The following is a 21,648-nucleotide window of genomic DNA, read 5'->3' on the forward strand; positions in this document are numbered from 1 at the left end:
ACTTCGGCCGGCAGAAGACTCACTTCCATGTTCGGCTTACCTGCCGACCAGGAGCCAATGAGCACGTCCGCTTCTGGCACGTGCTCAGGAGTGTCTTGCGGAGGCATCTGGGATTTGGAGTTCTCTGAGGGTCAGGTTGCCTCCTTCGGCGAACTGCGGTCTGTCTTTATTATTTTTGTGACATCCCGATCAGCCATTTCCCGACCCTCCTTACCTTCTCGTGGGTTGAGTGGTGCCTCGCTTGCCTCCCCCTTCCCCTTCGGAATGTCCAAGTCTGTTACTTCGGGCTCGAAGGCGCAAACAGCAGGACGCGGACCTCCTCCTTCCCAGAAAGCACCGGGTTTGTTGCCGTTTCCCTCGTCGGCTGCCGTCATGCGGAAGTCTTCTCCGAGGTGCTCTGGCTTAGACAGGAACATGCCATCATCGTCGGGGCAGTCTTCTTTTCCCCTCGGAGCCTTCAGGTGATCATCTCCGAGGTACATGCATGGAACAAAGTGTTTTATTATATAACAGGTTGTTAATGACGTTTCCGGCACGTACCTCAGAGCGATCGTTGGTCCCTGGAGGTTTCTCCGGTATTGTAAGGCCGCTCCGTGACTCCTTCTGAGCGTTGGCCATTGCGCACAAGGCTCTTCCGCTGGCGTTGTCGCTCAGCTTGCCCTTCCTCTTCCCCATTTTGGACTTGGATTTTTCGGGTTTGGCGATGATGTGGTGAGTCCTGATGCCGTAGTTTTTTCGGGGTTCTTTGCCCACAGAAATTTTTTATACAGGTCCTCCGCAATAGACGCTGGAGTATCCTGCCGGCTACGCCACTGTGACAGATAGGGGGCGCTCTCATTCCCTTGAACCCCTGTTCACGACTCCAGACACCAGGTAAAAGTCCACAAGTTGACTTTATTTAAATACCACAGTGCACAAAACACCCTCTCCTCCACTATACTCATACACAAACCAAATACACAATAATACAATCCTCCGACTCCCAGACGCGTTGCCACCCTTCCACCCAGCTCAGCTCGCCGTCTGGGAGCTCCCATAGTCCTTTTATATATCCTGACCCGGAAGTGTTCTCAATCCCCAGTCCATGTGATCTTGTATCACTTCCAGGTCAGGTAAAATGTTCTTTTCTTCACCCTCTTTCTTCTTTTGACGAACTTCCGGGTTAAGGGACACAAAGAAGTCTTCGGTCCTCCCTGCAGCTCCCTCTTGCGGCCCCTGTGGTATCCAGCAGGGTCTTGTATAAAAACTACATGTCCCATGACTCCCTGCTGGTCTTCGGGGCACCTCCATACTGCAGGAAGGGCTCCATCTGGCAGCCTGGGGGTATTGGCCGGGATGACAAGTCCCCACATCTCACTATATATATATATATATATATATATATATATATATATATATATATATATATATATATATATATTTGTAGCTAGAGATCCACAAAGGGTAGAAAATAACTTGCTGTCATCATCAGAGGAAAATTATTAGACATACAGAAATCAAAGGCAATATATAGCAATTGAAGGTTTGGGCTGAGGGGATTAATAAGGTGGGGTTTGAAAGGTGTTGCTCATAAGGTTTTTTTTTTATTATTTGGATGTTCTTATTTTTAAGCCTGCATATGCTGTGTTCATCCAGCAAGAACATCCAAATAATAAATAAAGACTTTATGACCAAAGCCTTCTGAACATGTCATTTGGGAGATGGATTTTTGAGGTCCCAGTACTAACCACTGCCCTGTGCTGGCCTCTTATTTATTTATCTATCTTATCTATCTACTGTTTTATTTGCAATTTTACATGTCTGCTGCTGTAGTACTACAATTTCTCTTGAGTATCTACTGTGACACTAGAGGGTGCTGTCGCTCCTCAAATACGATAGACAAACTCCCAAGACACCAGGTAAAAGCACCAAAAGGATCTTTTATTCCTACTCTTCTAATAGTGGTGCCTTGAAGCACCTCCGCCACCATACAAAACAATAATAATAATGAGAATAATACAATGATTCTCCTCCTCTGTCACACTCCCTCCCAACTCCAACTCACCTGCTGGGTCTCCATTAGTCCTTTATATAGTCTATGACCCGGATATGCTTCTGTCCTTCCAACCACGTGACTGGCTGACACTTCGGGTCTAGTACAGAACAGGGATTTTCTTCAGCCCGGAAGTACTTCGGGGCTTCCTTCCTTGTGATTACCTCATACTTCCAGGGCTATACTGAAATGATATGTCCCCAGGTTCTTTGACAGCTCCTCCTGGTGGCACCCATGGCACCCAGCAGGGCTGTGTAGCCGAACTCCATGTTCCATAGTGCCCTGCGAGAATCTGAAGCTGCCATCTAGTGTCTTGGGGGAAGCAGTGTCAGCAAGTCACTGCCTTCCCCCATCCGTCTATTCCAGGGGCGTCCCGGCCGGGTTGAGCTGCCGGCCGTCCATCACACTTCACATCCAAAATGTAAAATTAATCTGGATTGTGTATACTGAAAAGCTTTACACACTAAGAAATATTTTCAGGCATTCTACTTAAGCAAATGCTTTGTTTATATGTGGTATATATTGTACTTTACATAGAACATTAAAACAAAGTGCTTTATGCAGCAGTTATCGACAGTAAGTGTTAGGACTTGTACTATAGTGGGGGAGAACATTAAACATTAAAAACTGTAGCAACTGGTATATTTTTTTGCCTTTTGTGCATGTATGCAGCATTCAAACTATACTAAACATATCTTAGATGCATACAAGTAAACAACACAACAGGCGCCATGAAAGGCAACTCCTTTGCCTGCTATGTCGGAACAGGCTGACCAATCAGGGAATGAGACATTGAAATGAATAGGACCTAATCAGAGAAGGGTCACCAATCAGAGCATCTGTGTTTTCAAAGCTCTCTGTGTTAACCCATTCACACTGCAACACTAAACCAGTGTTTTCAGAAATGTGTGGCTCAGGGGAGCGTTCTCAAAAGTCTGCATTAAGTCTGGGTTAAAAACAGTGTGGTAGCGTGGACTAAAGGTGAAAATGGAGACTAATGTCTGCATTTTTAAATGAAGAAGAAGTAGTGTGGGCTGGGACTTAAACAAAATTACTCAGAGAAAAACATAATAATAAACTACAAAAGATTTAAGAAACAAAAACTTTGGAGCAGTCTATAATAAATTCACCAGTCACTTTATTATGTACACCTGTTTAACTGCTTGTTATCAAAAATATCTAAACAGCCAATCACACGGCGGCAACTCAATGCATCATTCTCAAGATGACCTGCTGAAGTTCAAAATGAGCATCAGAATGGGGAAGAAAGGTGACTTAAGTGACTTTGAACATGGCTGGTTGGTTGCCAGATGGCTGGTCTGAGTATTTCAGAAACTACTGATCTATTTTCACGAATAACCATCTCTAGGGTTTGCAGAGAATGGTCTGAAAAAAGGAAAATATCATGTGAGTGGCAGTTCTCTGGGTCTGAGGAGAATGGCCATACTGGTTTGAGCTGATAGAAAGGTAATAGTAACTCAAATAACAACTCGTTACAATCAAAGTATGTAAAGGAGCATCTCTGAACACTCAACAAGTCGAACCTTGAAGCAGATGGGCTACAGCAGCAGGAGACCACACCGGGTGCCACTCCTGTCAGCTAAGAACAGGCAACTGAGGCTGCATTTCGCACAGATTCACCAAAATTGGACAAACAGAAGACTGGAAAAACATTGCCTGGTCTGATGGCCTGATCTCGATTTCTGCTGCGACATTTGGAAAACAGTTTAGGGCAGCCTCCCGTATACTGAAGCCCAGTTGCAAATTTGAAAATTGATTGCACAATAGTCCAGAAAAGAATTGCCATAGATGAGGCAAAGATGGCAGTTTTAAAAGAAGGTAGAGGAAGTAACTCCACTGGAACTAGAAGTGACATCGTTGGGCCCAAGGCCAGGAGGAATTTCCCGGAACTGGTCTGCAGTGGGAAGAGAGAAAAGGTTACTGCACTCCATCAACCCCTGGTTTGGTGTGGAATTACCCTCATTCAAGCCCTTTAGCTACCTCCCACATGCACGTGTGTGACACGGTCCAAACCGGTACTAGCAAGGTGTACCTAATAAAGTGGCCGTTGAGTATAGTTAAGCATTGGCTCTGAATAATAGGTCTGTTCTTGTCCAAAATCATGATGCTGTGCCTTTATTATGTAGTTTCATCAAAATGTAGAGAAGTGTTAACATTCCCACAACTATCATTAACATGATAGCTTTTCAAAGAAATGGTGTTTCATGGTTTTATCATTAGCTCTGTATGAGGTGCAGGAGTCATGTTGTCCCCAGATGACCCTAGGCAGTGTTCAGTTGTTCTACTCACAAGAAGGTCCAAGGAGTCTTGGCAGTCAGAAGTACTCTGAAGTATGCAGCAGTCAGACCAAATTTGTGAAGGCAGAGAGGCACTGCAAATGTGTGCACATGCTGCCATCTACTGAACTTCCATGAGTAGTGCACATTAAGGCAAGCAAATGGAGGCAGTTTTGATAGGTTCTATTCCAGAAAGTAGAGGCTTTTCGTTCTAACCTATTCTATTATTATAAAAATAAAAAGTGAAAATAAAAGTATAAGTGCATCATTACTCACAATAAAGATATATTTTCCTATATGTGTGTGTGTGTGTGTGTGTGTGTGTGTATATGTGTGCATGTATGTTTGTATGTGTGTGTATGTATATATGTACTGTATGTGGTGTGTGTACGCACACACAGTGCCCTCCATAATCTTTGGGGCAAACACACATTTTTCCTTGATTTGCCCCTCTGCTCCACAGTTTAAAATTACAAATCAAACATTTAGAAATGAAGGCATTTTTTCCACTCATATATAAATGATTTATTGTGTGTGTACATATATCTACAGTGTGTGTGTGTATATATAAATAAATATATACTGCTCAAAAAATTAAATTAACACTTTTTAATCAGAGTATAGCATCAAGTCAGCGAAATTTCTGGGATATTAATCTGGTCAGTTAAGTAGCAGAGGGGGTTGTTAATCAGTTTCAGCTGCTTTGGAGTTATGAAATGAACAACAGATGCACTAGAGGGGCAACAAGGAGATGACCCCCAAAACAGAAATGGCTTAACAGGTGGAGGCCACTGACATTTTCCCCTCCTCATCTTTTCTGACTGTTTCTTCACTAGTTTTGCATTTGGCTACGGTCAGTGTCACTACTGGTAGTATGAAGCGATACCTGGACCCTACAGAGGTTGCACAGGTAGTCAAACTTCTCCAGGATGGCACATCAATACGTGCTATTGCCAAAAGTTTTGCTGTGTCTCTCAGCAGAGTCTCAAGGGCATGGAGGAGATTCCAGGAGACAGGCAGTTACTCTAGGAGAGCTGAACAGGGCCGTAGAAGGTCCTTAACCCATCACCATGACCTGGTATCTGCTCCTTTGGGCAAGGAGGTACAGGATGAGCACTGCCAGAGCCCTACAAAATGACCTCCAGCAGGGCACTGTCTCTGACCAAAAAATCAGATCTGATGTCCTCTAGTGGGCCCTGTGCTCACTGCCCGGCACCAGGGAGCTTGACTGGCATTTGCCATAGAATACCAGAATTGGCAGGTCCACCACTGGCACCCTGTGCTTTTCACGGATGACAGCAGGTTCACCCTGAGCACATATGCCAGAATGAAAGGGACTGGAGAAGCCATGGAGAACGTTATGCTGCCTGTAACATCGTTCAGCTTGACCGGTTTGGTGGTGTGTCAGTAATGGTCTGGGGAGGCATATCCATGGAGAGACACACAGACCTCTACAGGCTAGACAATGGCACCTTGACTGTCATTAGGTATCGGAATGAAATCCTTGGACTCAGTGTCAGACCCTATGCTGGTACAGTGGGTCTTGGGTTCCTCCTGGTGCACGACAATTCCTGGCCTCATGTGGTGAGAGTATTCAGGCAGTTCCTGGGGGATGAAGGAATTGATACCATTGACTGGCCCCCACACTCGCCTGACCTATATACAATAGGACACCTCTGGGACATTATGTTTCGGTCCATCTGACATCACCAGGTTGCACCTCAGACTGTCCAAGAGCTCTGTGATGCCCTGGTCCAGATCTAGGAGGAGATCCCCCAGGACACCATCCGTCCTCTCTTTAGAGCATATCCAAACGTTGTCAGGCATGCATTCAAGCACATGAGGGCCATACAAACTACTGAGTCTGATTTTGAGCTGCTGCAATGAAATTTCGGCAAAATGGACTAGCCTGCCGCGTCATTTTTTTCACTTTGATTTTCGGGGTGTCTTTGAATCCAGCACTGTGTAGGTTGATACTTTTTATTCCATCAGATGATGTGGCATCCACGTTACCCAGTCCGTATCAGTATAGATATCCAGCATGATTTTTTTTCCCATTGAGATCTGATGAGATATGTTTGTGTGTAATTTAATTTATTGGTTAAACATTTTCTTATAAGTAAGTGTTTATCATTTCCTTAGACTTCATAAATCCAAACTTTGAGGGAAATTCAGCTGATGAGGAATAATTTGTGTGTTTTAAAGTTATTTTAATTAAAAACCATTGTGAGATATGCCCGGGCATTCATCCCGGCCAATATCCCCAGGCCGCTAATGGAGCCCTCCATGCAGCATAGAGATGCCCCGACTGCCAGCAGGGAATCATGGACAATGGAGTCATAATACACAGCCTGGCTGGATACCATGGGGGCCACAAGGAGTCGCTGCAGGGAGGCCCAGGGATTTATATTTTCAGTAGAGCCCGGAAGTATTTCCAAGTCACAGGAACAGAAGAAATGATGTACTTCCAGGCTGAAGAAAAAGAGAAGTTTTTACCTGAACCGGAAGTGATAGAAAGTCACACGGACTGAGGGACAAACACTTCCGGGTCAAGGACTATAAAGGACTCTGAGAAATCCCAGACGGACGAGCTGAGGTGGGAGGCAGGGTGGCTAAGCGTCTGGGAGTTTGGAGGATTGGTTTATTTTTTATTTCATTATTGACTATTGTGGAGAGGAGCGTGCTTAGCGCACTTTATTATTATAATAAATCCTATTATTGGACTTTTATCTGGTGTCTGACGTGGTGTCTGAGGGTACAAGGGTGCGAGAAAGCCCTAATCTGTCACACCATGCAACTAAAAAGATGTCATATACAGCTTTTAGGTCAAATAGCAAAGTGTTCTTTTTCAAAGGTCAGTTACCACAATGACATGGTTATGTTTCATAACACACCTGAATAGTCAATCCATAGTGAAAATGCATGCAATTCCATGCAGCCGTCTATTTCACAAAATGTCATATATGGGTTATGTTTATGTGTAAATGGGATTTACCTCCCAGCTTATAGATGATCCTTATGTTGCCTGCATTAAGCAGTATGCTTTTTCTAGTACAAACAAAAGTACTTTTATATGGAAACATACATGCAAACAATTTTTATGTGTAACAAAAACTAAAAAATCATGTATGGTAAAGTAGAAATCACAGTGATGTGTCAATTATTTATTATTTCTGGCACACTACAAATGCCATGCACAACTCAATCATGAAAGGAAGCTTTCAATACAAAGTAACTTATTTTTTATTACTCTTGCTTTATGTAGCTTTTTGTGTCTGTTATATTAGACTATTTCTGTAATAATGTACTTGTATTGATTCATCTTCTTGCTTAGTTATTTTGAGTTAAACAAATCATAAAAATTCTAACAAGCTTCAAAAGATGGCATGAGAATTTTTCTTTATCCTCCAGTATAACTCTGAATTTGTTTACTCGAGTTTTAATATATTTTAGCGTTTTACTCATCTTTCATTTTCTATTTCAGATTTGACTGTTTTTATTTTTTTTGTTTGTTTGTTCATGTATTTAGTTTTTCCTTATAATGCAATCAGGATTGTGGGAGGGGAAAATGAAATATTGGTGACTCAATGTGGGTTGTTCTCCTTTTTTTCTGTATCCTTCCACACCCCACATTCTGCACGTTACAATGACTGGGAAATTGTAAATTGGGTGAATGTGAGTGAAAATAGATGTGCATTTGAATGGCCCCAAAAACTGAACTACATGTGGTCAGAAAACAGATGGCAATATAAATGATATAATACAGGATTAGGTCAGTTTTGGAAGTTTTCAGGCTTGTTCTGGAACATGTCTGATTATAGCTGGCTTTTGACAGTACTGTGAAAGAAGAATCAGACATTGTGATGTCCATAGGGCGTAATACAAAGAAGTTGACAGCCTATCTGTGCAAGCAAAGTATGGAATCGGGCTTAAGTGTGGCAGATTGCTCATTTTTGTTACTGTTTTGCTATGGTTGTTATCTGAGGAAAAAAATCGGCAAACACCACGACACAGAATTTTATTTTTACCTGTTGTCTTTATCCAGGGCCACTTGGAGCTAGTTGTGTCACTTGCTCAGGGTCTTATGGTGAGTTGGACTGGCAATTGAATCGGTAGCCATGAAGTTCAACCAGTATTCAGACGTCTGTGTATTTACACTACCGGTCAGGCATTTTAGAACTCCTCAATTTTTCTTCAAATTGAATCAGTTGAAATGCAATGAATGACCTAAAATGGTGAAAAGGTAAGCAGTAAACTGCCAGAGGTTTACATTTACAGTTTAGGTTAGCACAAACTGTAAAAAGGAAATTTCAGAATATTACAAATGAGCTTTCTTCAGTGAACAAGTAATAGGTTACAACCTACAGATGTTCTGCAACAATTAAAGTAAATTAAGACTTGCAATTTGAAGCAAACAATCCAGGTATCAATTTCTGTTGATTACTTAAAAACTCGCTGTCTGTCTTGAAGTAAACTTGGAACAGCCTATTTTACTTTGCCCTCAGAACTTCTACTTGGCCATTGCACTGTAGAAAGTTGTAAATTCCAGTGATAATGTCAAGAAAGAGGCAATTAACAAATGAAATGAAACTGAGTATTATTAAACTTTCCTTAGAGAAACTGCAAAAATAACCCAAGTGTCGGTGAGTGTTGTGTCCTACACAATCCAAAGGTATCTGGAAAGTGGAAGAAACTCTGATAGGAAGAGATCTGGCAGAGCCAAAGTCTCCCCAAATGTCTAAGGGTCACCAGCTAGCGTGACAGGCGCCTCACAGCACAACAGCTTCAAGCACAGCTGAACAGTGGTCGATAAAAACAAGTCTCAGTTTCTGCGGCCATTATGAATATCAGGTTAATGTGGCACTTTTTTGGTAAATACAATGGGATGCAAAAGTTTGGGCAACCTTGTTAATAGTCATTATTTTCCTGTATAAATCGTTGGTTGTTACGATAAAAAATGTCAGTTAAATATATCATATAGGAGACACACACAGTGATATTTAAGAAGTGAAATGAAGTTTATTGGATTTACAGAAAGTGTACAATAATTGTTCAAACAAAATCAGGCAGGTGCATAAATTTGGACACCGTTGTCATTTTATTGATTCCAAAACTTTTAGAACTAATTATTGGAACTCAAATTGGCTTGGTAAGCTCAGTGACCCCTGACCTACATACACAGGTGAATCCTATAATGAGAAAGAGTATTTAAGGGGGCCAATTGTAAGTTTTCCTCCTCCTTTAATTTTCTCTGAAGAGTAGCAACATGGGGCTCACAAAACAACTCTCAAATGACCTGAAGACAAAGATTGTTCACCATCATGGTTTAGGGGAAGGATACAGAAAGCTGTCCCGGAGATTTAAGCTGTCTGTTTCCACAGTTAGGAACATATTGAGGAAATGGAAGACCACAGGCTCAGTTCAAGTTAAGGCTCAAAGTGGCAGACCAAGAAAGATTTCGGATAGACAGAAGCGACGAATGGTGAGAACAGTCAGAGTCAACCCACAGACCAGCACCAAAGACCTACAACATCATCTTGCAGCAGATGGAGTCACTGTGCATCGTTCAACCATTAGGCGCACTTTACACAAGGAGATGCTGTATGCGAGAGTGATGCAGAGGAAGCCTTTTCTCCACCCACAGCACAAACAGAGCCGCTTGAGGTATGCTCAAGCACATTTGGACAAGCCAGCTTCATTTTGGAATAAGGTGCTGTGGACTGATGAAACTAAAATTGAGTTATTTGGGCATAACAAGGGCGTTATGCATGGAGGAAAAAGAACACAGCATTCCAAGAAAACACCTGCTACCTACAGTAAAATATGGTGGTGGTTCCATCATGCTGTGGGGCTGTGTGGCCAGTGCAGGGACTGGGAATCTTGTCAAAGTTGAGGGACGCATGGATTCCACTCAGTATCAGCAGATTCTGGAGACCAATGTCCAGGAATCAGTGACAAAGCTGAAGCTGTGCCGGGGCTGGATCTTTCAACAAGACAACGACCCGAAACACTGCTCAAAATCCACTAAGGCATTCATGCAGAGGAACAAGTACAACATTCTGGAATGGCCATCTCAGTCCCCAGACCTGAATATAATTGAAAATCTGTGGTGTGAGTTAAAGAGAGCTGTCCATGCTCGGAAGCCATCAAACCTGAATGAACTAGAGATGTTTTGTAAAGAGGAATGGTCCAAAATACCTTCAACCACAATCCAGACTCTCATTGGAACCTACAGGAAGTGTTTAGAGGCTGTAATTTCTGCAAAAGGCGGATCTACTAAATATTGATTTCATTTCTTTTTTGTGGTGCCCAAATTTATGCACCTGCCTGATTTTGTTTGAACAATTATTGTACACTTTCTGTAAATCCAATAAACTTCATTTCACTTCTCAAATATCACTGTGTGTGTCTCCTATATGATATATTTAACTGACATTTTTTATCGTAACAACCAACGATTTATACAGGAAAATAATGACTATTAACAAGGTTGCCCAAACTTTTGCATCCCACTGTAAGAGTGACCAGATTTTCAAAGTCCCAAACTAGGACATTTGTGTAGCACAGGGGTCTCCAACCATTTTTCCCCTGAGAGTTACTTTTACAAAATGAAAATGGCCGAGAGTTACTTATGTTTTCTAATGTTTATTCTCATAGCTCCTCGCTCACTCGCCAGCTTCGGGGCGTGTTCCTTAACTCCGCATAGATAGCGAACGAGAGAACAATTGAATTCAACTTTGTTTGATATTTAAAATAAAGTGTTACTTAGGGCTTGATGAGTTTGAGTTCGGATAGTCTTTGAAGTGTATGCCACATTGAAAAGATAGATCGCAATTCAGATTGTGGATCGTGATATGATTTTTTGGAAAGATTGCCCACCCCTAATTTGACTAATCAAGTTTTCAAATTTATGTAGGATTCATTAACCCTTTGGTGAGCTACTTGGAAAGGGGTTGCGAGCTACGTGTTTGAGACCCCTGGTATAATATATATACCCTTGCATAAAGCCCATGAACATTTGTTTAATGGCTGCTTTATTTCATCATCATTTGAAAGGGATCTGGGCACAAGGAAAAAAAAAAAACTTTCACAAATAAATCCTACACAGATATCGGCCCCAATATTCAAACCACGGACAAGTGAAATGAATAACATTGATTATCTCATTAAAATGGCACCTGTCAAGGGCTGGGATATATTGGGCAGTAAGTGAACAGTCAGTCCTTGAAGGTGATGTGTTGGAAGCAGGGAAAGTGAGTGACTTTGACATGGGCCAAATTGTGATGGCTAGAAGACTGGATCAGAGCATGTCCAAATGGCAGGTCTTGTGGGGTGTTTCCAGTATCCAGTAGTTAAAAACCTACCAAAAGTTGCCCAAGGAAGGGCAGGAAGTGAACCAGTGAGGCAGTCATGGGCACACAAGTGGTCCAATCCCATAGAACTACTGTAGCACAAATTGCTGATAAACTTAATGCTGGCCATGACCAAAAGGGGTCAGAAAACGCCCTGCATTACAGGTTTCTGTATATGGGGCTGTGTAGCTCCAGACCATTCAGAGTGACCGTTCTGACCCCTGTCCTCTGCCGAAAGGCGCTTACAGTGGGCATGTGATAGTCAGAACTGAACCTTGGAGCAATGGAAGAAGGTGGCATGGTCCAAAGAATGAGGTTTTCTTTCAGATCATGTGAATGGCCAAGTGTACGTGCATCATTTACCAGGAGAAGAGATGGCAGCATGATACCCTGTGGGAGGAAGGCAAGCTGACAGAGGCATTATGGTGCTCTGAGCAGTATTCTTCTGGGAAATCTTGGGTCCTAGAATTCTTGTGGATGTTACTTTGACATGTACCATCTATCTAAAGAGGGCTGCAGACCACATAAACCTCTTTATGGTATTCCCTGTTGGCAGTGGCCTTTTAAACAGGATAATGTGCCCAGCCACAATCCTATAATTATTCAGAAATGGTTTGAAGAATATGATAAAGAGTTCAGGGTGTTGACTTTGCCACCTAATTCCCCAAATCTCAAATTGATCGATTATCTGTGCTGGAAAAACAAGACCAATTCATGGAGGCCACACCTCGCAACTTACAAGACTTAAAGGATCTGCTGCTAACATCTTGGTGCCAAATACAACAAGACACCTTCAGAAGTCTTTTAGAGTTCCTGGCTCAGTGGGTCAGAGCTGTTTTGGTTGCATGAGGGGGGCCTACTCATTATTATGCAGGAGGATTGGTTGATGTGGCAAAAATAAATGGCAGTACTGCCGTTTTTTGTCTGGTTCTTACTCCCCTTTGTGATGCTGTTCAAATTTAACACAATTTCTTAATCAACCTTTTCCCCTCGGGAATTTGGACAGCAGTTTTATACCTAAATTGCCTCGGCCCCCTTTTCAGTTTAGCACACATTATTCTAAGTGATGGTATGGATGTTTGTTTTGGTGGAACAGTGTTTTTTTTTAGATGGGCAGCCTGTTGAAACTGGGAAATTTTGATATTCTTCAGTTCTTTATTGGACGTGTAGCCTTGAATCAGGTCTATCCATGTCACCACGATGCCTGGTCATCCTACTAAATTATACTGACAGTGAAATACTAAATCATGATAAACTGCAGATAAGGATGCTGTGAGGCTGGCATAGTGTAAGGTTAATACTAAGTAAATGTTCATTTAATCTTGTTCATAACGTCACAGAATAAATCATTCATAGCTAGATGACCTTTTGTTTTCCTTGCTTGCATTATTATTAACAGTTAGGCAGATCATTTAACTTACCTGTTGTGAGGCATCAGTAAGATGGAGGTGCTGATGCATTTGTTCTCTTTTGCTTGTGCTCAAGCAGCTGGAAAACTTCAGAAAGCAGAAACAACTCGCTGATATTAAGATTTCCTTGCTGGACTTGTCAATAGACAATTGCAGTTTCACGCACACCTAAGCTGCCAGTGACAGCGACTTCCTGACCACACACACATTCTGCTGGTGCTTCATTTACTTTTTTTGGAGGTGAAAAAAAAATATACTAGTTAGTGTCATTTCTGTCAAGACATAATTGAAGCAGTACACTAATTTGTAGTTAACGTTGCACAGAAAGTTTCAGTTTTAGTTGGACAGGTTTGCACACTCGTCAATGCTTTTTAATGAGAGATTTTGAAATTTTAAAACTGTGAAAAGTGTGATCTGTTCAAGATATCTTAACAAAAATTGAACTACTTCAATAAATGTCCTTGAAGAGTAGGTGTGCCACTTTTCAAAAGAATTCATCCACAGTGAGCCCAGATCTTACATGTGGAGTGACAGACAGACATTGGCTATTGCAATAGGTGCTTCACGCATTATATGCAAACACACTTAAAAAGGAAAATTAAAGTATCAGGGATTTGAGACATTTTAAATTTGAGTTAATTTGACTTGTCTATTAAATATTACTGGTGTTATTAACCAGGTAATTTTCCTCCACACACTGATGCAATCTCACAACAGCAAATGTCACAAACTTCACAAATCTGCATTGACAACTGTATTACTACAGCATAATGACATAAATGAAAATATCCTGGATTACTTTGGTATGCAGTCATTCACGTGGTAATGTCATAATAATTTTTGAATGTTTAGTACTGGTTTTAAACATTTAGTAGACACATTTAGTATATGCACACAATAAGATAAATAATATTGTTTATAAACCTTACGCTGAAATCCCAAAAGCCTATAAATTCCCCACTTCTGTGCTACCCATGAAATTAATTTAACACTTTTTGAAAATCAAAAGCAATGAAATAGGGCCTTTCGTTCGACCTAATAAAAATTCAGCACTTAGCAATACAAGACCAAAACAATTGGTGGTACTTTGACAAATTTCAATTCCTGGAGATGGTACGTCAAGATAAAAGGAACTCCTGCTATAGAGCACTTGGCAAGGTTGGAGTAGATAATACATAGGCGAAAGGTTTAATAAAGTTTCTTCATATAGTCAGATTCTGTGTTTTCTAACAATATAGCACACAAGCTGAAAATCCATTGCATCCTTTCAGTAAGGAAGAACAAAAGCATCTTTATTCCTAAATATTTTCAAATAATTATATCTCTGGGTTTCAATGTTTTTCATTTATTGATACACGCCCCACTTTTTATCCTTTCTTTCTTGATTTCTGTTTACTTTTTCCGTACATATGTTAGCTCCAAAATAAATATGGGTGGTAGTCTGCCAAATATTTTTTTGTTTAAAATCATATAAAATCCTTCTGTCAGATAATATTTTCCAGTTGTGCGCCTAGTCTAAACATCTGCTTTGCTGACAATCCATTCCCGTCATACACCCTTCTTCAAACTTGCTTAATCCAGCTCAGGGTCAACAGAATTAGAAGTAAAAAAAAAATAAAAGAAACATTGGGCAATGCCGTCACTCAGCAATAAAAGATCAGAAACAACAAATGGTTCCAAGGACAAGGAAGAGTTTGCCAAAGCCATTATTTCTCAATTGCAGATGCCGTAACTAAAGTGGAGTTCGGTGGAGGCACTGAGTTCACAATCGGGACTACACGCTAACCATGCTGAATGCCTGTCTCACATCAGTGTGCCTTCTAGTGTGGCCACCCACATCAGAGCATCTTCACATGGTGCATTGCAAATGTTGTTGTTTGCACTGCAATATTAAAGACACCTGGCTGACATGTACTGTATATGAGGAGGGTCTAAAAGAAGAAACTCTGGCCACTGCACTCACTGACAAATAAATGAGGGATAAATTATGATTTTATGAGTATTCTGGAGACAAAGTTCTATCTATCTATCTATCTATCTATCTATCTATCTATCTATCTATCTATCTGTGTGTCTGTCTGTCAGACACTGCACCTGTGTTGCCAGCAGCAAATAAGGGCAGTGTAAATGTAACTATGAGGCAGGCAATTCAGTGTGGCTAGGATTCATCTGTTTGCACCTACAGTGTTTGCAAGCATGTGCACGTCATGTGTGCTGGCTCCTATCAATAAATTAAATCATACTTCAGCTAGAAAAGATCATTCTGGAATGAAACAAAAATGGCTACAAAAAAAAAAACAAGCAGGCTCCCAGTTGTTTACGGAATGACGATATTAATGCTTTGAAACATCTTCGAGATGAATAAAAGTAAACTGAAAATGACTGGACAGCACTACCCATTGTACACTTACCAAGTATGAATTGTTTATAACAACAGGAAAGTCAAATGGTCGCAACAGTTTCTATTATAGGTATGTCTGCAAGTGCTGGCCAATCTTCTGCTCCTCTAGCTTCTCTTTTCTAATCTTTATACAATGTGAAGATATTAGTATTTTTGTAATCACATTATGAAAGCAAAGGACAAACAAGTCAGGTAGCATGAGTACCCTACAAAGCAGACAAGCAGTGTAAATTGTGTGTGCTTGTCTATGGGATGAGTTAGATACTCCCAGCATGTTCTCGGTCATGGGGGACTTGGGCCTGTTCTGGCAGCACTCTGGAGCGCTAAACCATCCCAGGGTCCATTGAGACACACATTCACTCACACTCAGCCAAGTTAAAGGGGCAATTGACCTAACGCAGATTTTTACTAGCAAGTAATTGTAACTGCAACTGCATAATTGTAATTGTGATAGTTATGTGTGATTGTATAGTTGATATTAAGATTTGGAAGTTAACAAACTTCCTCCGTGTCATTGCTGATAAAACCGAGATTTTTATTGATTGTTTTTAAGAATGTCAGATGTCAGCTCAGTAGTTTACTGTTTTCCTTGATGGCTGTTCTGCGCACAACATACACACACTTAAAAACCAATCAATTAACTAAACAATATGGCTTATGTATTCAGAATCACACTAAACACACACTTCAAAATTAAACAATTTATAAGTTACTAAGTTTTTTTTTCAGTTTCTGTGAAAGATAAGTTTTACTGGCAAACCATCATGTAAATATCTGAACTCCACAATATTCCACCACACAAGAATTTGTTGCACCACAATAAATAACTTTGAGGCTAGGAATCTGCACTTGGAATCGGAAGGTTGCCGGTTTGAATCCCGTAAATGCCAAAAGGGACTCTGCTCTCTTGGGCTCTTGACTGCAATTGCTGAGCGCTTTGAGTAGTGAGAAAAGCGATATATAAATGCAAAGAATTATTATACTGGGGAAATGTCCAGATTATTTTCGTTTTGCAGCAAAACATTTGTGTGAAACTCAGTCCTTTCTTTGCCAAGTAATATGCCGAGTTTATTTTAACTGAAACTTCATACCTTTTTGCATCATCATTTGTCTTTTTAGTGTCTGGAAACCTTTCACCACAGCAGATTCTTTGGCACATTTGCTTGCAAGCAACACACTGTCGTAGCCTGCTGCATGTCATTTGCTGTCGGCTGTGTGCTGTTAGATTTTCACATTTGAAACGGTGTGATCCTGCCACAAAATCTGTTTCACCGGCTAAACTAGGCTTGCTGCAGCAGTACTTGCCCGTTATCGCATAGCCAGCTAATCTGGAACTTTCACTCCTACAGTTGTGCTTGAAAGTTTGTGAACCCTTTAGAATTTTCTATATTTCTGCATAAATATGACCTAAAACATCATCAGATTTTCACTCAAGTCCTAAAAGTAGATAAAGAGAAACCAGTTCAACAAATGAGACAAAAATATTACACTTGGTCATTTATTTATTAAAGAAAATGATCGAATATTACATATTTGTGAGTGGTAAATGTATGTGAACCTTTGCTTCCAGTATCTGGTGTGACCCCCTTTTGCAGCAATAACGTTTCCGGTAACTTTTGATCAGTCCTGCACACCAGCTTGGAGGAAGTTTAGCCCATTCCTCCGTACAGAACAGCTTCAACTCTGGGATGTTGGTGGGTTTCCTCACATTAACTGCTCGCTTCAGGTCCTTCCACAACATTTCGATTGGATTAAGGTCAGGACTTTGACTTGGCCATTCCAAAACATTAACTTTATTCTTCTTTAACCATTCTTTGGTAGAACGACTTGTGTGCTTAGGGTCATTGTCTTGCTGCATGACCCACCTTCTCTTGAGATTCAGTTCATGGACAGATGTCCTGACATTCTCCTTTAGAATTCTCTGATATAATTCAGAATTCATTGTTTCATCAATGAAGACAAGCCGTCCTGGCCCAGATGCAGCAAAACAGGTCCAAACCATGATACTACCACCACCATGTTTCACAGATAGGACAAGGTTCTTATTCTGGAATGCAGTGTTTTCCTTTCTCCAAACATAACGCTTTTCATTTAAACCAAAAAGTTCTATTTTGGTTTCATCCGTCCACAAAACATTCTTCCAATAGCCTTCTGGTTTATCCACATGATCTTTAGCAAACTGCAGACGAGCAGCAATGTTTTTTTTTAGAGAGCAGTGGTTTTCTCCTTGCAACCCTGCCATGCACACCATTGTTGTTCAGTGTTCTCCTGATGGTGGACTCATGAACATAAACATTAGCCAATATAAGAGAGGCCTTCAATTGCTTAGAAGTTACCCTGGGGTCCTTTGTGACCTCGCCGACTATTACACGCCTTGCTCTTGGAGTGATCTTTGTTGGTTGACCACTCCTGGGGAGGGTAACAATGGTCTTGAATTTCCTCCATTTGTACAATCTGTCTGACTGTGGATTGGTGGAGTCCAAACTCTTTAGAGATGGTTTTGTAACATTTTCCAGCCTGATGAGCATCAACAACTCTTTTTCTGAGGTCCTCAGAAATCTCCTTTGTTCGTGCCATGATACACTTCCACAAACATGTGTTGTGAAGAGCAGACTTTGATAGATCCCTGTTCTTTAAATAACACAGGGTGCCCACTCACACCTGATTGTCATCCCATTGATTGAAAACATCTGACTCGAATTTCACCTTCAAACTAACTGCTAATCCTAGAGGTTCACATACTTTTGCCACTCACAAATATGTAATATTTGATCATTTTCCTTAATAAATAAATGACCAAGTGTAATATTTTTGTCTCATTTGTTGAACTGGTTTCTCTTTATCTACTTTTAGGACTTGAGTGAAAATCTGATGATGTTTTAGGTCATAAATCTAGAAAATTCTAAAGGGTTCACAAACTTTCAAGCACTACTGTATGTTTGGACTCAAAATGAGTGATACGCCTTTCAGTCGCGGCTGATGTGTTTTTGGATTCACTGCTGCACTGTCGCTGAAATTTTGATTTCTTTTGCAGACAAGACTGAAAAAGTCTCCTGCTTGTATTGGTACTTAAGTTTCTTAGCAGTCATTTTTGTAAGTTATACACACGCTAATGTTACAGATGAGTGCAAGTGGATAACGCAGCACCAAAAAAAACACCCAACTATGTCATGTGAAAATCTGAACGTGTACTGGCTACTAGCGAATAGCCTATATTTTTAGTCGCTTATCGTGAAACGCCGTCGTATGTGCTAGTGTTTTAATTGCTAGTGCATTGTAGAGGGCTGGACTATGACTCAGATTATTCCTCACTTCAAACCGAAAGTCATGTCATTATGCCTAGCCTAGTAAACATCGCGTTTACATAACGCTGAAGTGACATCCAACTTACTGGGATGATGGCAAGTCTTCTTCCTCCTCAGAGCCTGTAACGGCATGTCTCCTATTCAAATGTTTGTGCATCTCCAAAGTGCTCTCGTGCCATACAAAGTCAGACCCACACATTTTAACTCTCAATCTTTTTTTCTGCGTTCAGTGTAAAGTGTTCCTAAACCTTGAAAGTCTTAGGTCACACTGTCTTTTCTGCCCCTTGCTTACTGTTTGCCTTTTTCAAATGCGTTCACGGCTGAGAGAAGCTGTGACGCAGTTGCACGCCAAAATGTATTAAGCTTAATGACGTAATAAGCTAACCAATGAGTGTGATTGTTGCCAACGTTTTTAATGATCAATTATTGTCGATAATGACGATTAGTTGTTGTAGCTCTAAAATTGTTATACATTGCCAAACATTATTACCTTAAAATTTATTACATAAGTATTCTTAGTGCTGGAAAAAGTCTTTGCATGCAGTATTAGTTTTTCTTTTAGTGTAAACAATTCCAAATTGCAATAAAAACCTCTGCTGACACACACGGGGTGGAGTGGGTCCAAAGTAAAAAATAGTGAGAAGAAATGACTAGGTAAAGAAATGTTTAAACATATTGGGGCCATCACAACCTGTGCAGTGCCATTGATCACACTGTAGTGCTTCATACCAGTTGCTGTTTTGAAACTTTAGCTTCCTTTCCTGGCATTGTCTGAGTGTTATGATCAGTGTGTTTACACTTTAATACCAGTTTTTTATGACACTAGCGTCATCTGTGTGATTACGATCGCTCCCTTTAACCCCAAGTCACCCCTGCCCCTTCTCAGATGGCCGTGTCTAAAATTTCTGTCAAAAGTCTCACCTATGTAGCTTGGCAATGGTGGCATAAAGGAGACAGATTACACATGCTGCAAAATGTAAGTCTGGAGAGAATATGGCCCAACCTGGTGTTTGCTTGAGGGCATGACTAAGATAGTGAAAAAATGCTTGATCAAAGAAAACATTTTATGTAGTGAGCAGAAAACAAACATTATTTTTGGGTTGAAAGGCAACCGAGTTAGCCATCACCATCATCATAACCTGTGCAGCGCCATTCCTCATTAAATGATCACACTGCTGTATTTATTGCCTCTTACACAGACTCTATGCCACGTATGGTGAGAAATACCTCTGTGTCAAAGTTCCAAAGTATTTCAAGTTTCAAATCTGTCATTTCAAAACTAAACTGTGCATGAGGAACAAACAATCCATCAATTGTGCTTTCTAGATATAAAGATTTTGCCATAATGCTTATGTTACAAGTTGGAGTTTAGCAGATTGATGTGTTCACCCTGTTTATTTTTTCTCTTGTAGCTGTGTAGTTCCGATGAACTATGGGAGAACATTGTGGAGAGCTCGTGTGACACAGTTACACCTGAAATGAGAGCCTTGGCTGCAGAAATGGGCTGGAAGCAGATTTTTTTTACCAATAAATTGCAGCTTCAGATGCGCATCCGCCGTAGGAGACAGAACCAGGAAAGCGTTACTGATGAGAAATAACGAGGAGTGCTTATGTTCTGCACTAAGATCAAGTATTAATGTTGCACAAGGTATTTTTTACGTATGATTTGGGTTGTTTTGGTTCTCAATGCAGTATTTCCACAGGTTGTATTTGCCAAGGGGTTTGGGGCTCCAATACCGTCTCCCTTGACCCATTTTGTCTTCACATGACACCGCCTCGCCTTTCTTCTGCCTAGTTGATTGTTTGTTGCAGTGTAAGTAGGTGGGCTTGTCTCTGTCTCCTAGTTGTCAGCTCGGGTGCATCACCTCTCTGTGTGAGTAAAGCGCCCAGCAGTGCCCACCCCAGCAGTGTTTTTGGGATTTAAGCAATAATAAAAGCTCACTTTATAACATTTTTATGAGATTGATAGTTTTGTCCAAAGCATTCTCTTAGTTTTAAGAATATGCTATATGTGAATGAAATCACTTTGTTTAAATGTGTTATTCTATGTTTACATGTCTCCATTTTTTATTTGAATTTTTCAGTACTTTTAGAATACCAGTTTAAGACAAGGTGTGCCCATTTTGTGCTACAAGATGATGAGAGTGTACAATATTGACAGTCGTTTTTTCTATTTCTTTAGATTTTAAAGGCCTGTTTTTACATTAAATTGTTCCATTAATTTTCCATTGAGATGAATATAATAATTTTTGCAAGTGAATGATTTGAAAAAAATGGATTTTGTGTATTTCTTATAGATTACTGGGTAATGTATGCAAAGACTAATAAAATGTTCTATTTCTGCTTATTAAAATTATAAAACAATAACTCCTGATTTTGATCTTTATATGTCCTGTAACCACAAGGGGATGCCAGAGAGGCCCAAACCCAAGACACAGTATAACGGCACATGTTATATGAATAACATAAAGAGTATTTATTCACATAAGCACCTTTATCTTCAATCCTCTCTCCAACAATAAGCTACAAAATCACAGTAAGTCAATAGAATTCTTCCTCCTTCTCTACTCTGCTGAGTGTTGCCTGCTGCTTCTCAACTGGGACTTGTCCATGTGTGGCAGCGGGTTCCTTTTTAGGCCAGACCCAGGAACGTTTCTGGTGTCATGATGTATCTTCCAGAAAGCACTTGTGGGCCATAAAGAAAGTACGGCGGGCCTCCCCCAACAGCGCCTTTTAACAATACACAGGGATCCTGACAGGGCTGCACTTCCAGACTCCAACTCCCAAGCATCCCTGCAGGTGTTATGATTGGGTTCCTATGTGAGGACCACTGCCACCTATCATATGGGAGG

General features: G+C 40.7%; 1 protein-coding gene across 1 annotated transcript in view; it reads left to right on the forward strand.

The window, feature by feature from the left end:
- fbxo36a (F-box protein 36a) overlaps positions 1-21,163 on the forward strand; it is a 52,004-nt gene extending 30,841 nt beyond the window's left edge. Inside the window, exon 4 of the mRNA XM_039760114.1 lies at positions 20,209-21,163. Coding sequence (XP_039616048.1) covers positions 20,209-20,394 — 186 coding nt within the window. The 3' untranslated portion in view covers positions 20,395-21,163. The remainder of the gene's footprint in view (positions 1-20,208) is intronic.
- The last annotated feature ends 485 nt before the right edge of the window (positions 21,164-21,648 follow it).

This window comes from Polypterus senegalus, chromosome 1, assembly GCF_016835505.1.
Source record: "Polypterus senegalus isolate Bchr_013 chromosome 1, ASM1683550v1, whole genome shotgun sequence".
Classification (NCBI taxonomy): Eukaryota; Metazoa; Chordata; class Cladistia; order Polypteriformes; family Polypteridae; genus Polypterus; species Polypterus senegalus.